This window comes from Canis lupus, chromosome 5 (assembly GCF_048164855.1).
Source record: "Canis lupus baileyi chromosome 5, mCanLup2.hap1, whole genome shotgun sequence".
Taxonomy (NCBI): domain Eukaryota; kingdom Metazoa; phylum Chordata; class Mammalia; order Carnivora; family Canidae; genus Canis; species Canis lupus.
In genome coordinates, this window is record NC_132842.1 from 51,640,045 (window position 1) to 51,660,442 (window position 20,398).

At 36.8% G+C, this 20,398-nt stretch overlaps 1 protein-coding gene across 4 annotated transcripts in view; it reads right to left on the reverse strand.

The window, feature by feature from the left end:
* ADAMTS6 (ADAM metallopeptidase with thrombospondin type 1 motif 6) overlaps positions 1-20,398 on the reverse strand; it is a 295,855-nt gene that overhangs the window by 12,175 nt on the left and 263,282 nt on the right. For all 4 annotated transcript variants that reach the window (XR_012031294.1, XM_072826631.1, XM_072826630.1 and 1 more), the window contains 3 exons: positions 14,231-14,435; positions 5,411-5,587; positions 2,838-2,994 (listed from right to left, as the gene is read on the reverse strand). Coding sequence is in view for 3 of the 4 variants with exons in the window: in XM_072826631.1 (XP_072682732.1) it covers positions 2,838-2,994; positions 5,411-5,587; positions 14,231-14,435 (539 nt within the window). In the remaining variant the exon portion in view is untranslated. The remainder of the gene's footprint in view (positions 1-2,837; positions 2,995-5,410; positions 5,588-14,230; positions 14,436-20,398) is intronic.

Sequence of the window (20,398 nt, forward strand, 5' to 3'; positions counted from 1 at the left end):
GAACTTATAAATGCACTTGAATTTGCCATAATGAATGGCCGAGGCTGGCCACAGCAAGCACTCAATAATTAGCTCCTGATGAAATGAATAGATAGGTATTTAATGTATTCAATATATGCCACTGGGAAGCCAAAGAGAACAAAAAACAAGTTATGACAGACATACCCACTTTAAATTTAATTTCGTTTAAGAGCGATCGTCTTTCTTTTCAATGACTCAGCAGCTTTAGGGAATAATAGTTCTAAGGTTAGTCATATTTTGCAGGATTAATAATTTCCTAAAAGTTTCTTCCTTTACTAAGAAGGCTAAAAATACTGTCTTAACTGCTTACTTCAAATTAATATTAATAAAAAGTGATTTGGCCAGGCAGATTAAATGACCATGAGGTGTTTCTCCAAATAATTCAAGAAACCTCATATTAACATCTATCCATTTAAAAGAATTTCTTTAAAACAGGAGGAAGTAAGTTCAGTTGCAAATGATATTTTGCCCACTCTGAAAACTTTGCATCTCCAGCTGTGAAGCTTATGTATAATAATTAACCACGACAGAAAAGCTTTTGGAGAAATTACTAAAATGCCCAAAATGAAGCTATAAACATAATTTCAACATATATATTGCTGTGGGCATGTTAAAAAGCCAGTTCTTTCAGCAATGACTGAGCCTGAATCTACTGATTCAGGATGATTGATGATTCATGATGAAGTGTTGCTACTTTATAACCAGAAGCTCTGTTTTCATGTTAAAATACCCTACTTAAAAAGCAAATTAAGAATAGCATAAAAATGTGGTTGAAACTGACATGTCCTTGGGCCTTGCCAAATCTGGGTTCAAGTCCTGAGTCTACTACTTTCTAGTCTCATAATTTGGGCAAGTCACTATTGCTCTCTGTGCCTCAGTTTCCTCATCAGTAATATCAAATCTTGGAAGGTTCTTGTCATAATTATAACACACATGTGCACGTGCGCATACACACATATCCAGATATTTTTGTATATGAAATGTATAAGGTGGATTATAAATTTAAAGGGCCTATCAAAATTACACAGAGTAATATAATGACAGTTATATCCTCTTTTCTACCTCAACCTTTTATATTTCAACTCAGAAAGAAAAATGGACCTCCAAACCCATGTGATTGATCACTAATAATTTATGATGGGTAGAGCTGTTTGCTGCAGTCTTATATAAGAGAGATATTTTTATTTAGATCACTTCAAAGAGATTGTTTTGCTATGAAAAATACTTTGAAAAAAAAAGAAAAATACTTTGATTTGTCATGGATTTTTTGAGTCCGATTTGTCATGGATTTTTTGAGTCCTTCTCAAGAGAAGAAAAGTTAGATTTCTAGAATGTCCCTTATTAAAGGGACAAAAAGTAGACGGCATCAGAGCCAGAGATTTTGCAAATTAAAATTACAATTTTGAATTGGTGTAGATTAAGACTGTTTTTATCTGAAAGAGTAAATTATATAATAAGGATGTTGGTTGAGGCTCAGATATAAAAACCAGTACATTTGCAAAGATGCAAGTTCTCGGCATGTTGTCATACAAGATGATTACTCTTCCTAAAATAAAATTCCTAAGGAAACATTTAAAAATAGTGGATGTAATTTTTAAAAAAATCCTTTAAGTTGTGCCTGGTGGCTCAGTCAGTTAAGCATCTGCCTTCAGCTCCGGTCATGAACCCAAGGTCCTAGGACAGAGCCCCATGGCGGGCTCCATGCACAGTGGGGAGCCTGCTTCTCCCTCTCTCTCTGCATCCCCCTCTTTGCTCTCTCCCTCTCTTTCTGTCAAATAAATAAATAAGATCTTTAAAATAAAAAGGTCTATTTTAAAAAAAATTTTAAAAATCCTTTAAACTGGATACATTTGGTCAAAAGAAATACATCTCTTCTTAATAGGTGTGTGAGCACATAATTTCCACTTGAAAAATATTAACAAATTATGTTCAGGATAGTTCTCTACTTTAGTTTTAAGCAGAGCCCTGCAACTGGGTTTCTTACATAATTTAAATTAGTAGCTTCAAGATAGTCTTGTGCTATATTTGAGCATGCCTCTATTTTCACATGACAAGGCAGTCTGAATTTTCTGACTGTGCCATATTTGTCTCCATACTTCCTATGATTTCTGTTACAGTGCCTCTTACATAGTAGCATTTTGAAATTTTAAATGAATGCCTAGCTGAATAAGCAAAGTATATTTATTGAAATAAGATATAAAAAAATTCAGGATTTGGGCTGGCATCTGCTGTTAATAAACAGATTACCCAATACATCAGAAAGAGAAATTTCAGAGCCCAAAGACCTTTGTTCTCCTCTCTAAACAGCGACGTAATTATCTTTTTCTTCTTTTCTACAATGAGGAAATTAGCATTTGAAATGCAAATACTTTCAAACATATGCTTTCATTATATATACAACTACAAGCATGAACTTTAATCTTCATGATGGTAGAGATCCATTGCTACATCCAAAGAGAAACAGAAGTTTTCACTTCAAAATGTGGTTCGTTAGAAATCATTTCTATATTCTGGCACAAGTCAAACATAGAATGCTACGTCGGATATGACCTTAGAGGTTACCCACTCCAATCTCTCATTGTATAGATAAGCAAACTTAGTTCCAGTAAGGTTAAGTGACTTACCAAGGTCATATAGTTAGTGTCAGAGTCAGGGAAAAATGTAGGCTTCCTTATCATATCTCCAGTACACATGCAGTTTTCACATGCTCTATACACACTACCCTACAAGAGTGGCTTTATGGGGATTTTCAAACCCTGGGAACCAGTACAGGTGAGCACTAGGGACCACAGGCCCTTTCTCCACAGGAAACTCACCTTCAGTATTGGAAATGGGGGTACTGTCACATTTGCTTTCACACTGCTGCATCGATGGAGGCCGAACAGTTTCTGGACAGTCACCAGATGCCTGCCCAGTGTAGGAGAGACACTGCACCGTCCTCATCTGCTGGCCAAGGCCGCACTGAGCAGAACACTAAACCCAAAGACACAGAAAGAAAGAAAACACTAATCTCCACAATTTTAGGAGGTAAAAAGATATTATATCTTTTTCAAATACTATATATGTTAGCTTTTAAAGTCCAATGAAGTTCATCTTGGGAAATTTCCTCTAGGACTGGTTTGGAAATTCACAGATCATGTGATTACCCTAGCAAATGGAAGCAATATAGTTCCCAGGAAATAGGAGATTTCCTGGGCTATTTTTCTAACAGTTCCCTCACAGAAGTTGAATAATTAGAGATGCTAGGGCTGGGACATCACGTTTCCTGTCTATTTATTATAGGCTTGTGGGCAAACAATCTGATGGTCTACTGGAGTGTTATGAATCTGATCAAAATATGAGTTCTGCACAACAGCAGTGACTGCTGCACAGGCTGGTGATGGGGACCAATTAAAAAAAAGAGCTTAGATAAGTGCTCTGAGTTTTCTAAGGTACTGTCTGTCACACAAATGTGAGAGCCAAGTAGCATGTCTCCCTCTCCTTTTTCATCTACTCAGGGATTCAGTTACTTCACAATTGAAGTTACTCTCAGAGTGACTTAGGTTCACCAGTGACTAATCAGCTGTCCAGGCTGAAGGTCTACTCTTTGGGCCTGCAACCCAGCATACCAGCAAAGCCTGTGAGATTCGGGATCAAGGAGATGAGCTAGCCAGTGCCAGTGCAAGACAGGTGATGGTGATGCTCACAATGTAAACAAACTGAGGCCCTATTGAATTTGTCTGTCAAAACTCTCAGAGCACTTATAGGACTTGCAAGGATATTCATAGGCCCTTTATTAAAAAAAAATTTAAATACAGAATGACAAAGGGACCATAAAAATATATTAAAGCATCCTTGAAAAAATATTTTTATCAGTTAATTTTAATTTTAAGAAACTGAATTTAAAATATAGATGAGAAGAAAAGGACTTGACAATATTTAAAAGAATTTGACATTGATTCCTGTAAATTTGGTGAAATCACTAACATGCAAAACCTTTCAACTGACCTTTATATAACAGTGCATTGTAATGAAGAATATGTAAGGAAGGAAATGCCTACCTGGTTTAGATGAAAATTATGAGAGCCTGTCTGTACTGAATCTTTAATAGCATATCAATTCCATATTATAAAACTGTTACACTTCCACAGTGACACACATAATTGCTTACAATGCCTAACCTTATCATGTATATTCCATTCGAGTATTTTATAAATTAAATACTGTTATATAAATGCACAGTATTATTTGTTATACAAATGCAAATGTTTGTTATTTTATGATCATATATTTTTTTGTTTACCCATAGGGCTGGCTGAGCACAGAGCTAATATATTTATTTGCCTTAACGGAGACTGAAAATCTTTGTGCTCTCCCAAATGTAATGAAAGAGGTCTGTAAATGCTGCTATACTCTAGAAATACTGAAGTTTGGTTAGAATTTTGCTAACTATTTCTATGAAATGCCTTTTTTTTTTTTTTTTTTTGGTGAAATGCCATTTTTAAGAAATTATGGCAGGTCTGGTCCATAGCACACACAAAGTCATACTGGTATAGTTATGTGCCATGATTTATTTGGGTCTCAGATATTAAAAAACAACTAGCTACAAGTTTAATTATAAAAACCACAGGAAAAGGGCATTAACTGTCTAGAAATTTACTTTACTTTCTGGAGCATTATTTTTTAATGTAACCTAATAGATTTCCTTTTTGACATTTCAAAAGGATAATACTGAATTTTCCTTTTATTCAAATATACCAATTTGCTTTAAAAGGATTTAAGGTGGCCTTTTGCAAGAGAAGACAATTTAAAAGTAAATGAGAACAATGAAAGAAAAATGGGAATTAGAACATAAAATGCGTTTAATAAAAATACATATGGAAAGTCCTATAATACTGGTTTCCCAATTAATGATGTCCATGAGATAAACCCACTGAAAAATAAATATTGATAATATTGCAAAGATTGTCATTCACGTTATCAAGCTAACCCCCATACTTCTGTGAAGTTAAGAGGAGCTACTTTGCAAGTAGGCAAGTTAAGACACCGGTATTAACTGATTTATTCTTGAAGTAGTTGAGAGCGTTGGGACTAGAATCCAAAGTTTTGTTGGCTTGCTCAGCAAATATCTGGCCGTATAGACCATTCCTCTTTCCATTTTAAGTTAAAATGGTAAGATGCGAGGAATAGGCTGAAGTAGGAAGTGTGTGGGTGTGGCAGTGACACAGCTACCGTGGGTCTATGTGTGGCAGCTGTGGCTTGTGCATTCTTCCACACTTGAATCTCATACCTAATCTCGGCGGTGTTACTCATCTCCTGAGCCCTCATAATGACCCAGTTAGGAATCTCAAGGGTCTCAAGGTGCTGCTTCGGGAGGAGCCCCCCCCCCGCCCCCGTCCAACTGCATTACCTGGCCCCAGTCTCCAGTCACCCAGCGAGGAGGAGGGCAGCGGCCCAAACTGCAGCGGATCCGGACAGGGGGTTTGCTCTCTTCTGGACACTGTGCAGCTGGGAATGTTTTAGAGAGGTCACTGCTTTTGCACAGAACAATCCGATGCTTGAACCCTGGACCACATTTGGGAGTGCACTGAAAATGAAACAAATACTAATGAATAACGGCAGTCTAAAGATAGAAGAAAATTTGAGGAAAGTCTTTCTTGAAGTAAATGTATGTTTGGGTACAGAAGATGCATATAAACTAAATTCTGGGCAAAGTCTTTCAGATATGATAAATTCCCTAAGTTTTTAAGCAGAAGTACTTTTATCTTTTTCCCTAAGGACTTGAAGAGCTAAATCCAAAGTTTGCTTTTCTTGGCTAACTTATTTTCTTCTTTTATTGTGGGTAGGTTTATTCCTCGATTCCTCCCTATGCTTGGCCACATTCAGCTGCGATAAGATTCTGCTAATTTTTGGAATGTGGAATCCTTGGTTTCCTACTTGCTGGGTGTAGTCTTCTGAAAAGAATCCCTATGCTATTAGTAGACCATGAGAACTCGTCTTTGTGAAGCAAGCTAGGGGTTGACTGAGGTGTGTATTCTTAGAGTGTGGTAACCACGAATACATGGCCATTGGTGAAGGTTTACTGCACAGAAAATCTTTGGACTTTTCTCTGTCTATAAGGAATTTCCCTAAACATAAATGAATTTGACTATTCTTTAGTTGGACCAGTCTGCTCTTCATACTGAGGAAAAGATGTTTCTTCTTATGTCACAATGTCTATTATTTACCTCTTCTCTGGGTTAATTGGAATGTTCTCTTTCTAGAGTCACCCATTAAACACGGTGACTGACAAAAGTCTCCAACTTTCTCCCTTGTACATTTGAACGCTTCCTTAAAATCTGTTCTTCCTCTCAGTCAAGTGATGACCCTACCCATAGCATTTTGAAAACCTGTTTCTATACCTTTCATTCAAAAAAGCAAAACAAAACAACACAAAACAAAACAAAACAAAAAACAAAAAAAGAAAGAAAAAAAATTCTCCAGATCTACTATAGGAGCTACACTAGACTGAGGAGACAGGGACATGAAAATGATTCAGAATGATCTCTATCTTCCAGGAACTCATAGTTTTTTAAAACAATTATTTATTTATTTATTTTGGAGAGAGTGAGAGAAAGCAAGGGGGAGGGGCAGAGGGAGAGAGGGAACCCCAAGCAGACTTCCTGCTGAGTGTGGAGCCCCTACATCTCTCTCACATCTGTCGATTTCTGTCTCCATCACTGCTATCCTATCCTTACTTCAGACAAGTGTCATTTCCTTCATGTAATATTGAGCTGGTTTTCTAACAGGCCTCCTGTTTCTTGCTCTTACCTTTACTTCACTCTCCAAAGCACAAATCCAATTATATTCTCTTGTGATTAAAAAAAGAAAAATCCTTCAATGGCTTGCTATCGTCTTCAAGATAAAAATTCAAACTCTAAATACGCTTACTATACCCTGATAGGAAGGCTACCCTTACCGCTTCAGATTCATCTCTCCTTAGTAATGTGCAGTGTTCTCCAGGGCTAGCCCAGTACCACACACAATGCCAACACTGCTGCCACTTCCACTAGTTAACCACTACTAAAAATAATGATAATAAGAGCAGCTGCCATTTAATAAACATAGTATATGTCGAATGTCATGCTATCTGCTATACTTTACATGGTCTTCACAAAAATCCTGTGAGATGGCAATTATTATTCTAGTTTTACAATGAGGAAACAGTCTTAGAGTAAGTGGTTGGTAGAAAGTCATGCAGCTATTAAAAGGCAGACCTAATGCTAACACTGTTTCCTGGATGTTAGGCATTACACTATGGACTCTGCACTAATTATCTCATTTAACTGTCACAGCAATCCCAAATCTCAAGAAACCAAGACATGCAATCATGTTCTGCCATCATGTGTTCTGTACAATGAGTAAAGCCCTGATTCCAGTCTCTCAAGCATAACCTACTCGTGCCTAGTCCTCCTGGCTTCACACCAAGTGTCTACCATCCACCAGTGTTAGAAGCCAAAGCCTGAGAGGATTTCTGTCACTTTCTTAAGGCTTAACGTGATCATTGATAATAACACTACTCCCTTACATTTCATTAGAGCTTAACAGTTCACAAAACACTTTCAGATACGTTATCTTTATACAAGCTTTTAAGAACAATTACAGATCTGGAAAGGTTTCTTTGTTGTTTTTTGTTTTTTTGAAGATTTTACGTATTTATTCATGAGAGACACACGGAGAGAGGCAGAGACCAGGCAGAGGGAGAAGCAGGCTCCATGGAGGGAACCTGATGTGGGACTCGGTCCCGGGTCTCCAGGACCATGCCCCAGGCTGAAGGCAGATGCTCAACCACTGAACCACCCAGGTGATCCCAGATCAGGAAAGCTTAAGCAACCTAAAGTTAAACAGATAGCAAGTGGTGGAGCAGGACCAAAATCCTAGGCCTTTGGATCTGCATCGTAGCTCTCAGCATCAGCAGAAACAAAGTCAGGAGAACACATGAGAAGTATTAACTAATTATTAAAAAAAATACATTGAGATAAAGTACAAAAAGAAGAGTACTTCTGACTTTCCAGAGATAGGCAGAAGCACATAGGATAGATAGGAAATTCAATTTTAGTATTTCAAGCTATGATTAGTTCTCCATAGTGGGAACATTTACTAATAAACGCAGTTACGCCACTCCCCTCTCCCTTTACATCTTAAAAGCATATGTATGTACATTAAAGTTGGGGGCATGTGCCCCTTGCTTATTTGAATATCTTTTTCCAGTAGCAAGAAGCTTCTGCTATTATTTGAGGAATGTAGTCATATCTAGCAGTCTTTGCAAGGAGCCTACCTATGCCAAAGTCCTGATTATGATTAGGGGAGGCAGATAATGCAATGATAGACAATTCATTCATTTGTGTCTAGAAGTCCCCAGGAAACCAAAACTACACCAAAACCAGTAACACTGGTATTAATAGGGAGAAGAAAAAAAGAGAATATTTATTAAGCACTAATGACCATTTGCACTAATATTTATTAATAAGCACCAGGAAGTATTCTAGGTACTTTGGGTGTCATAGTTTACCTGATTCTCACCAAAACCTCGGGAAGTACTATTTTCACACCCACTCTACAGGTGAGGAACTGAAGCATTAAGAAAGATTTACAGATAAATCCAGATGGCAAGTTTCTACCAGAACCAAGCTCTGAAAGGTCAACGTACAGAGACACAAACCCTCTGTGGGACAACGTGCAATCATCCGCAAAACTGGGCATACAACAACAACTTCTACTGAGGCAAAAAAAATAATTTTAGAAAATGACAGCCCGACTCCACGAAATAAGCCAAGGATATTCCAGCCCATCGCAGTAGAAGCAGAGATAATCAACTGGATTCTCAAAATAATGAATGACTGAAAACTACATTTCTGCCAGTTTTTGATTCAGTAAATATGCCAGCCCTGACCCCTGCAGATCTAGCCACAAATACTAGATGCCTGTGGCCAAAGCCTCAACTCTCTGCTTTCTGGAAATATTGTACTTCTTAACGGTGATTTAAAAATTAAATATTTAGAAATTGCTTATTAAAAAAACAAAAAACAATAAAGGCATAGGGATGCCACTTAAGCCAGATTCATTCCAGGAGAACTCTATCGAGAAAATTATTTTGACCTTAGGTCAGAGATGTTCAAACAGAGATGTTCCTCAGCTTGTATACACTTTTCTTCTTCCTTCTACTTTATATAGCCTACATGTCATCTTTCCCTCTTTCAAGCCTTCTGATAAATATGTTTCTTTATCCATCTGACAGCTTCAGTTTTATTTAACTATCTAAAAAAAAAGACATTTTAGGAAGGCAAGATGTAGCCATGATTATGTATATGATTAATAGATATTAATTATAATAATAATCATTATTATATAATTAATAATAATTATAATAATTCAGAGCATGCATTGGTCTTTGCTCATGTAAAAGGGTAGATTTTTACATATTTTTTTACCACCCCCTAAAATTCACTAGTAATAGAAGTTCAATTTTTTAGATGAAAGCATAGTTATAAACATCAAAGCTCATTCCATTCACTCTCACAATACATTAAAGGTAGCTGGGTGAAAGATACGATCTCAGTGGACAATCCATTCTTTAGTAAAATTATTTCTATTTTCTTTATTGCAGGTAAATACCTATTTTTCCTATTTATTCATATAATCAAAATTTCACAATATATCTAAAATCTGACCAGACCATTTGCTTTTTGTTTTCGTCTCAGTGGGATATAGGAGGTAAGTTTTATGAGAGATGCATTTTTGCTTTACCTTTAATGATCAATGATTAAAAAGCAAAAACATATTTTGCAGAGAAAAGTATTTGAAACCACACCAGGGAAAACAATTTGACTCTCACTTGCAATAGGGTAGAAATGTTAACGTTTTGGGGTTAGACGGAATTCTCTCTGGAGAGGTAGTTTTAATTCACTTCGTTATAGCACCAGAGCAGAACCTAGGAGTAGGTAAGGTGATGTCACAACTGTCTCTAAAAACAAAGCATAGTCCCTGTAGGTAGCTTCCTACCCTTTCCAACGTCCCCCAGCCCCATTCATTCCTTCTTAAGTAATGCTACCTAAATGTAAGTCCTATAAAATCAATTGAGTATGATGCCAGCCGTCATCCCCTTCTCCAAGAGTAAGTACAAGAAACAGACCTTTTTTTCGATGGCTACTCTGTGGGAGTCAAAAGAAACTATTCCAATACATCAAAAGAATGGCTTAGGATTGCTGGAGCCCATCCACAGTATGCAGCAATACTTTTAAGGGTTATTTGCCAAGAGAGGGCAAAAAGAGAAAGCCATTTAAGTCCAACATAGCATGGGTGATCCCAAGAGTGAAGCTAGATTATAGGAAATGGGAAAGCCGTGGCTTCATTAGTTTCACAAAAGGTTGCTGAAGAGCCATTTTCCACCAAGGTAATTTGGCTTTTTTTTTTTTTTCTTTTGCCATAAACACCGGGTGGGTTTCACTGATGGGGAAAACGAAAAAGCGAAAAAGCGGTTCCTGGCTTTGGAACAATGGAAATTTTATATTGGAGCAGCCGGCAAAGAAAAGGAAAAGGTCAAAGGGTACATTCCTCCTGCTGCAAAATGTTTTCACCAGTTGAACCTCACCCTTGTGATGAGCAGAGCTCAGATAGCTGATAGTTGGAAGTGGGGAAGGGGCAGAAAAAGGAGGGAAGTTTCCAGGGCGTGTCAAAGGAATATTGTGTGAAATGTTTGTAGCAGGTCACTAAAAAAGATGGAACATTCCCTGCTCTGCTGCTAGGACCTCCTCTTTTCATTAGTGGGAGGTATTCCGTTCCTCAAGGTAGAACAGGCTCCTTGTTCTCACTTTGGTCTCCAAAGCTACTCAGACATTTATTTCATTTAATGTATTTACTTTCACTTATTTTTAACCCAGCAAGGGAAGAAGTGGGCTTCCTAGCAAAGTAAGAAAATGGAAGTGTGAGTGGACCGCTCCTTTGGAGAATAAACAGGAAAGACTGTAAGGAATAAAACTTAGCTCTTTTTTCCTGAGAGAGACCCAAAATATGAAGATGATGGTACAGGTATTGATCAACTAGATCTCTGAGATGATAAGAGGAGCATTTCTTGACCTATGTTTGCCCCTGAACATTTTTCTTGGCTTGTCATGGAGAAACAACAGCAGCCAGCAATGCTTACTGGAAGTGGTAGTCCTAACATGTGCGTGCCACACCCTCAGCTCTACTTCTTTCTCCTAAGCTTTGTCTTAGCTATCTTTTCTTTTCTTTTCTTTTCTTTTCTTTTCTTTTCTTTTCTTTTCTTTTCTTTTCTTTTCTTTTTTCTTTTCTTTTCTTTCTTTCTTTCTTTCTTTCTTTCTTTCTTTCTTTCTTTTTCTCTCTCTCTTTCCTTCCTTCCTTCCTTCCTTCCTTCCTTCCTTCCTTCCTTCCTTCCTTCCTTCCTTCCTTCCTTTCTTCCTTCCTTCCTCTTAGAGAGTGTGTGCACGAGAGCTGCTGGGGGTGTTGGGTGGGTGGGAGGAGGAGCAGAGGGAGAGGAAGACAGAGAATTTTAAGTACACTTCATGCTCAGCACAGAGCCCGTGCAGGGTTGATCTCATGTGGGGCTTGATCTTATGACCCGGAACGAAGCTATCTTAAAGAAGGTAGCAGAAATGTTATTTAAAGTGCATCTAATTTATTCATATTTCTTCAGGCAGCCTCCAGGAGTGCCCAAGAGCCTCTCATGCTGTTCGAGCAAGTAACCTCTAAGAGTGGATAGATAAGAATCAAAATTCTAGGGGCTCCTGGATGGTTCAGTTGGTTAAGCATCTGACTCTTGATTTCAGCCCAGGTCATGATCTCAGGGTCCTGAGATGGAGACTCATATAGGGCTCTGTACTAGGCATGGAACCTACTTCTGATTCTCTCCCTCCCTCTCCCTCTTCCTGCCCCCCTGCTCTCACATGGGCACCCGCACACTCTCTCAAAACAAAAAGGAATCAAAATTTGAAAAGCAGGGTATTTATAACCTATATGAGGTTGATTTCAGAAGAAAACCTTAAAATGTTAAATGGAACCATACAATAAATATACATATGCCATTTCTGAAGGTGATCATATTTGTTTTATGTTAAAATAAAAATGTAATGCTATAGAAAAATGTAGATCAAAAGATCAATGTGAAATAAATCTGTGCATGTGAGTTTAGTGTTTTTATGGTTGGCAGAAATATCTTCTTGTTTCTACTTATGAACTTAACGATTTTATTCTACTTTTGGTAGAAAGATGAATGTATAAAGTTCTGTATTCAATCCTTCTTATGAATTACTATTCTACTCAATCTTATTTTCCATTTATTCTTTAAAACAAACCCTCTTCTCCACCCTACTTTCACCACAAGATCTTTGAGTTTCTGTTCAGGTGTTTCAGGAATATTCTCTGAGTAAGTAACTGAAGAAATAATTATCCTATCACCAGGAATATCTTCTCTAGTTTCTCTATTCTCTTCCTATTTCATATTCCATATTTCAACATTCAGTTTAACTCCCATCAAGTAAAAAGCTTTCTGATCCTATCTCAGGCTATTTTGACCTTCTTTTAGCTCTAAATTTCTATATCACTTATACATTTATATCTCATAATTCACCATTTATTAAACACTGTCCTATATTATTCTCTAGTTGTTTCATGGATATTTATTTTCCCAAGCTTATAGGATTACTTTGTATTATTCATAGTGCCCATTCCAGTGTGTTTAGTTAGCACTGAATTATTCTTAGGGACTTGACCTGAAACCCTCAGACTGTTGAAGCCAATAGTCAGGTCTCCCATTATGATTTTCCAATAACAAATTTGTCAACATTCAATAACTATTTATGAACTTCTATGAGGGTCTTGGGGACTGAATTTCAGGTAAAATAATTATGAACATATGTGCAACTCTGTAGAATGTCTATTCCTTATCAGTAGATTTTTATCTCCCAAATCAATTTAGAAGTTAATCCACCCACTTTTAGGGAACAGAAGATTTCATACTGTTTTCCATAACTACTCAGTGAATACCAAGAATATGTCTACTATTTGATTGAAACACAAAAGTTAGGTGGGCAGATGTAATTACTGAAGCTGGAGTATGGCCAGGAAACTTGGGAGAACACTCCCAATTCCCACCACAGATTCCATAGATAACCACAACTGGTCAGAATCTCCATTTCCATGTACCATCTTAAACACAGGTCTCTTTTAGGCCCATGCCTCTAGCAAAATAAGGCCACTCCTGGAGTAAGATTTGTAGGGGGAAAAGTTACATCCAGGGTTCCTAAAAATCAATGTATGTTTTCTTTTTGTTTATTTGTTGGGGTTTTTGTTTTGTTTTGTTTTACAAGCTTAGGAGGTCTACAGGAAATACCCAAAGCAAGTACCACAACGTTTCCAGCAGGAAATGCATCCTGTTTTGCTAAATTGGAAGAATGACCTTTAGTTATATAGCCAGGTACTCATTCTTTTTAATATTAACCAACACTACAGAAGAATTAAACTCTTCTTTGGGAAATGTGGAGAATGGTATGGTGTTTATATGTCTCATGCAGAATGAGGAGTCAAGAATTAAACTCTACCCCTTAACCTCATTTTTCATAAGACCATTTTTCTGAGTCCTCTGTATTGTTTCAGGCTCTTTTATACACATTTATGCCCAAAAAACATTATCTTAGGTCTCCTTCACTGATCATAGAAGCAGGAGTAATGATAAAATCTGAATTTGACTTTTTGGCATATTATAACCCTTTAATCCGTGTTTCTTTCCCAGATGCAACAGAAACAATTAAAACATATTTAGATATATAATACGTGATTAAAATTTGATAAATATTGCTGTGCATGAATTATGTAGTTAGGCTACATTACTTGGGAAAAAAGACATATCACTAATTCTGAGCTTATGTTGCTGCTCAAGAATAGCAAAGAAAGAGAAGAACCACTTATGTGAGTCCTCATTATAATAATATTCTTTCAAATTTACTTTAGGTTTATTTTTAACAAATTGATGCTGAGTTTCTCATTGATTTCCCTAACCCCAAAAAACCTTGCCTCCTGACAAGCAGCAATAAAGCATGACAGGACCAAATTTACCATTATGTAGTCCTTACTTGTTGAGTTCTAAGGTGCTCACATGCTTAGGTGTCCTTAATATTAAATGCTTTGGGATTGATAGTTAAGACATCTTAAAACATACAGCGTCAGATTTCCTTACTTCTGACCAGTCCAAAGCCACCCACTGAGGTGGACATGACTGGTTGTTGCAGGGCTCTTTTTCAATAGGCCGGTGTGTTAAACAACCACTGTAGTCCAGGGTCTCCTCCTCAGAAGGTCCAATCTTCCTGATGCAGAGCACTGCCCTTGTGCGCATTCCACCATCACAAGTCTTGCTACATTCCAACCAATCCCCAATGAACCACCTATAGCAAGAAGTGGGAGAAACACAGAAAAACATTTCCTCAGGGTAGCCAGAAATTTTCGGCTGTGTGAAAGCACTTTTTTCAATGGACTACATCCTCTCCCTTAAAGAGCTGACATTTCAGTGTTGGTCAATGTGATAAATGACAAATGGAAGGGCCGCTAACGGAAAAGATAACACAATGTCAGCTGCCTTCCAAGTGGAGTGCGTGGGCTTTGGAGCAAACAGAATCAGGTCCAAACAAGTAATGCACTCTATGTTTTTAACTGCACTGATATTTCTCCTTTCCTAAATGAAATTTTAAAAAGAAGATAACAATATAAACCACGAGGCTGTCATGAGGATTAAGTCAGGTAATAAACCTGAAGCTCCCAGTCATGCACTGGTTGAGTGTTTGACAACTGGCTCTTTATGGGAGGGCAGAGGTCTTGATTTGTTGCATTTGCCAATTCTGTGGTGTGAATACCTATCACCCATTTCAGCCTACATCCTTGCCATGTTGAACATACCAAGAGAAGATATGTTAATGACAGAATTTCAGGAGCCAGCACTAGCTTGCTTCATTTAGCACATCACTGAAAGCTTCTAACATTGTGTCTGACATACAGTAAAGAAGAAACAGTAGCTTTATTTGTTATCATACTGAGGCAGGTTCTCTTACAATCAAGGATTTTGTGCTAAAACCACATTAAAGGAGCTAGGGAATTATTTTTTGATTTTCAGAAATGAATGTCAGGCTCTGCAGAAGATAGAAGGTGTTTATTATGCTTATGGGGCAGAGAAAGCCGAGGTGTCCATCCTGAAGGTATAGGAGTCTTTAAAACCCTGCATCAAGAGCACAGCCTAAGCCAGCTCTGTGAAAACATGGAGATCCCTTATTTTGATTCTCCACCCCTGAAAACAGCTTCTAAGCAGCTAATGTGGGAAGGAGCTGAAATAACAAAATGAACATGTTTCACATTTGTAGGTGAACCACTCTTTTTCCCCACAGCCATCAATGAACTTTCATCTATATGTAATTTCAGGGGGAGTATATGTGTGTCCATGTAAAACTTCTGCAGAACTCACTCTCTTAGGCACATTATTTGGCCAAAAGGTATGAATCAAGATACAAATCAGGCCAATGAGAATTTGACTTTAAAATTTTTATATTTCAACTAGAGCAAAAGGGGGCCTTTCCCTTCTTGTCATAGAAGTGCATAAAGATGTAAGAGCTGCTGGTGGCCATGTGCCCTGTCAAGTGGAATTAGCTGATGTGAAAGAATGCAGAAGAGCTAGAGAACCCTGATGGTGCTTGAGTCCTGGATGCTAGCCATTCCTGAAACTAGATCCACTGTTGCCCTTCCCTCAGCTTTGTTAAGTAAACCAACAAATCCTCATCTGTACAGAAAGTAGATGAAGTTGAAGTTGTATTATTTCCAACCAGAGTCCTGATTGATATATTATTGCATTTAATTTGATAAATACATGCTGAATGCCAGCTATATTCAAAACATTGCACTTTGTTTTATATAAGAAGTAAGATTAGTGTTAGGGAAATTGTTCTCCAAAATCATGAAAAGAGCAATGTTGAAATTAGTACTAGATCCCCCCGCAGTTACTATCTCCACTAAATTTCATTTAAAATTTTGCTGAATAGTAGGAACTAGGTCATAAGCATGAGGTCACAAGTGATTTTCTTCAATCCGCAATTATAAATTATGCAACTAATCTCAGCGGATATGCTCATACTCAGGTAAGAGACTATCCAGACAGAAGAGTATGAACACTTAAGAACATATTTCTCACAATTTCTGTGAGCTTAGTTAATTGTGCCAGTTTTGCCTGTGGAAGATAATATCTTAATGAAGTCAGAATACTAGTTTCTGTATTTGAGCTGGTAGTTAGCCAAAAATGCAACAATGGCCTTTGTTCATTATTATTTGTATTGTCTTATATTAGTTATAGAGGGAAATCAGCATTTAGAAATATTGTAATTAATCAGTTTCCCCATCTTAAAATACATCTTTCCAAAACCTAAAAATTTTCAACCTAAAATTTACTTAAAGAATGACAATTTAAAATATCCTGAGAATCTGATTTTTTTTCTAAGTCATTTTCCAGAGGAGATTTAAAGTGATTTTCATATTCTTTCCATTTTGTTTTCCACAGATGAACATGATCCCAAGTTGTTAGTACCATTTTTGGTAAAGAGGAAAATGTGTACTGAGAATAATAACTTGCATGCCAGCCATAGTGAAACTCTGATTCAATTCGCAACAGTGATTTCATCACCAAGATTAGGGGATAAAACAGAAATGTGTACAACTCAGCCACAAAAAGTCCAGTCATACCACCTCCAGCCATGATCTCATTAGGTCTCATAATGTAAGAGGGATGGAGGCCTTCAAATTAAACACAGGTGCCCGGAGTAGCAACAGTGATTCAGGAGGTGCTGCTGTTCTTTGTTGCACGAGGTCAGGACCACCTCCGCCTTTTTATTCTTTGTCCTCTCTCTTATTGCCAACCATCTCTTAGGCTAGATGGATCAGTCTAGCATTTAATTTGGAATGTATGAAAGTAAAAGTATTAACCACCCTCCCAATCTCCCTTCTGACTTAATTCTGATTTCAGTCCCTGTTGCATCTTTATTGCTCACCAAATCATCCCTTCCCATGTCTCTCTAAAGGATTAAATCACACCCTAGTTATTTAAATAGTTTTGCAATTTTGCCACTGCATCTACTCATCTTATTTTTCCTATTCCCCTGTCCAATGTGAGACAAGACGGTTTCCTTCACCTTCACTCTTCCCATTGTATTTGACTCTCTGATGACCTTCTCCCTACTTCTCCTTTATTCCTCCTCTGGATTTAGTGGTAAAAATATGAACACAAAAATTCTATCTGTTAATATCAATGGCTGAATTGTTATAATCTGAACAATAATGGGAATGCTTCTTGTTGAGCTCAAATTATCTTCATCCTCACAAGTGTCTCCATATCCATTACACATTAACAACTAGTGGGATCCATGTTTGAGGGTCTGAAATAAGAGTGGTGTGGTGCAAACCGTGTTAATCTTGACCTATAGTGTCTGCACATTAATAGGAAAAATAATACTTATTGGGGGGAGGGTACAAGAGAGACACAAGAGATATTTTCCACAAACCTAGGTTAACCAGAATATGTTTGAAGAAAGAACCAATCATAAAACCAGAATATTATTTTTGCTTTTCAAGTTAAAGGGAAATGGCAGAACATGTGGAAATAAACTGGTATGAGGTGTTTGACTTAAAAGAGAGAGGTAGAGAGGTTTCCCAGCTTCACCCTAGTGTCAAACATCTAATTATCAACTCTTCTCATAAACACAACAAAGCAAAATTTTAAAAAAACTTCATAATCTCAAAATAACATCTTTTAAAAAAAAGATTTATTTATTTATTTGAGAGAGAGAGAGAGAGAGAGAGAGAGAATGAGCTAGAGGGAACATGAGCAGGGAGGGAGGAGCAGAGGGAGAAGTAGACTCCCTGCTGAGCCTGGAGCCCAACTTGGGGCTTGATCCTGGGACTCAGGACCTGAGCCAAAGGCAAATGCTTAATGACCACTGAGGGGCCATCCAGGCACCCCTCACAATGACATCTTAACTCAAAGAAAGATTCAAATACATAACCTCTTAATTACTAAGATACTAGAACTTTGTTAGATTTTAAAATAAGTTTTAGAAAATATTGCTAAATATTAAGTTGGTAAAAAAAAAAAAAAAAGAAAATCTGTTCATTCCTTGGCTACTTGGAAAGTAAAACTAATATTATGCATAAGCCTCTATGCTCTAGACATTCCACAGTTGAGATTTTTCTAAATTGAAAAAAATGAATATAATAAACATCTCTGAAATTATGGCAATGAAACAAACAAGTATTTTTTTTTTTCCAAACAAGTATTAAGTATTGGGAGTATTCAGGTGTCACTGAACATTTGTCACTTACGATGTTAGTGATGTGTGGTACAATGAGAAGACATCACTAGAGATTAGTGTACTCTCATCATGATGGGAGTTGGACTAATGATTTCTATGATTGTTCTCATGTCTTAAATTTTGGAGTTTTACAGAGGACTCTGATGAAACTTCCTCCAAACTTAAAATAACAGATTATAGTTGTCCTTGGCTGAGGTACAGTGACTCAATTTAAGTGTTAAACATTATATCATAAAAGATACCATTAAATAAAACCTAACCTAACTCTCAAATAAAAATTTCTCCCCAGTCCAAGCATCCTTTAGCACTTTTGTTCATAACTCTCTTATTGTACTTAACATATTTGGCCTAAACTATAGTTACTTTTATATGTATTTACCCAATTAGATTGTCCTTAGGCAAGGGAGCCATTTCTCCCAAAGCACAATGCCTTTCACATTGCAGTTGCCTAAAAAATGTTTCTTAGCTTGCGGTCACAGTATTATCACAATGTGTAATACTCTATTGTTTTCACCCCTCTGATTTTCACAACTTTAAAAACCACAGCATCATACAGGAATAATATTCACTATCTAACAATACTTCACATGAAGCCATATATAGAAACATTCTTTCTATAGAAAGATAGCATGGTCAAAACTGAACTCTTGCTCATTCTGTTTGGATTCCAACTCAGCATTACTTCCTTTTCTCATGGTGGGGCACTAATTGCCTATCAGTCATGGTCTTTAATATCAACCCCTCCCTTTTCCTTTTTCCAATTATTTAAGCCTTTGTCAGGAATCCCACCATTTTCACTCAATGCCTCTGGAATTCTTGTTTTTTTCCTGTCTCTAGTCACCACCATCTTGACTACTATACTGTTTCTCACAAAAGAGTTGCTGCTATGAAAACATTAATTTTTCCCAGCAAGGCTTCCTCTGCCTTTCAAGATCTTACAAATAAACGCTATTAATATTTCTCTACCAATGCCTCTTTCATCTATTCTTCTTAGTCCCTTCACCTTCTTTATAAACACAAAGATAAATTTTACTCTATTTTTCCAAACCCTCTTTATAAAGTCTCCAATATGACTGAAAGATATTGGAAGTATTTCATCATTTAAAAGGATAATTCTGGATTTTAAAAATACCATTAGGAATTTTAATAATGATACTGGGAATTTGAAAAGAAATATAGATCCTTTCCTCAAAGTAGGCAAATATATTTCAAATAGATTACAGTTTACTTTAAAAAAAAAAGAGAAGGAACTTTGAAAGAAACTTTGAAAATATAATCTTAGAGTGGATAAGGCCTTCCTAAATATTATACCTAAAAAAGAAATAAAAGTTTGATAGTTTTTCTATGTAATATTTGAAAGTTTCTGTATGTAAAAATAGATAACACCAAAGATAATAAAGAAATAAAAAAAAAAAAAGAAATCATATGACAAACTAGGAAAAAATATCTGAAATAGAGGTAAAAGAATTAATATCCTTAGTACATTAAGAGTTCATAGAAATCAGTAACAAAATGACAAATATTTCAGTAGAAAAATGGTATAGGTTAGGCCATGCAGGGAAAAAACAAAAAGAGGTAATACAAATGGCCAGTGAACATAATTTTTCAATGTTTCACCTCATGTGCAATCTAAAAATTCAACATAAAACAACAATTAAGTATCAAGCCTTTTTCCCCCAATAAAATAATCAAAGATTGTTTCTAAAATAATACTATGCAGGGGTGCCTGGTTGGATTAGTTGATTAAGTACCCAACTTTTGATTTCAGCTCAGGTCATGATCTCAGGGTTGTGAGATGGAGCACCACTTCAGGTTTGCACTGGGCATGGAGCCTGCTTAAGAATCTCTCTCCCTCTCCCTCTGCCCCTTTCCCCTACCTCTGCTCACTCAGTTTCTCTCTAAAATAATAATAATAATAATAATAATAATAATAATAATAATAAATAATAATAATAATAATATCCAGTGTTGTGCAGCTCAGGGAAATGACATTGTAATACACTCTTAGT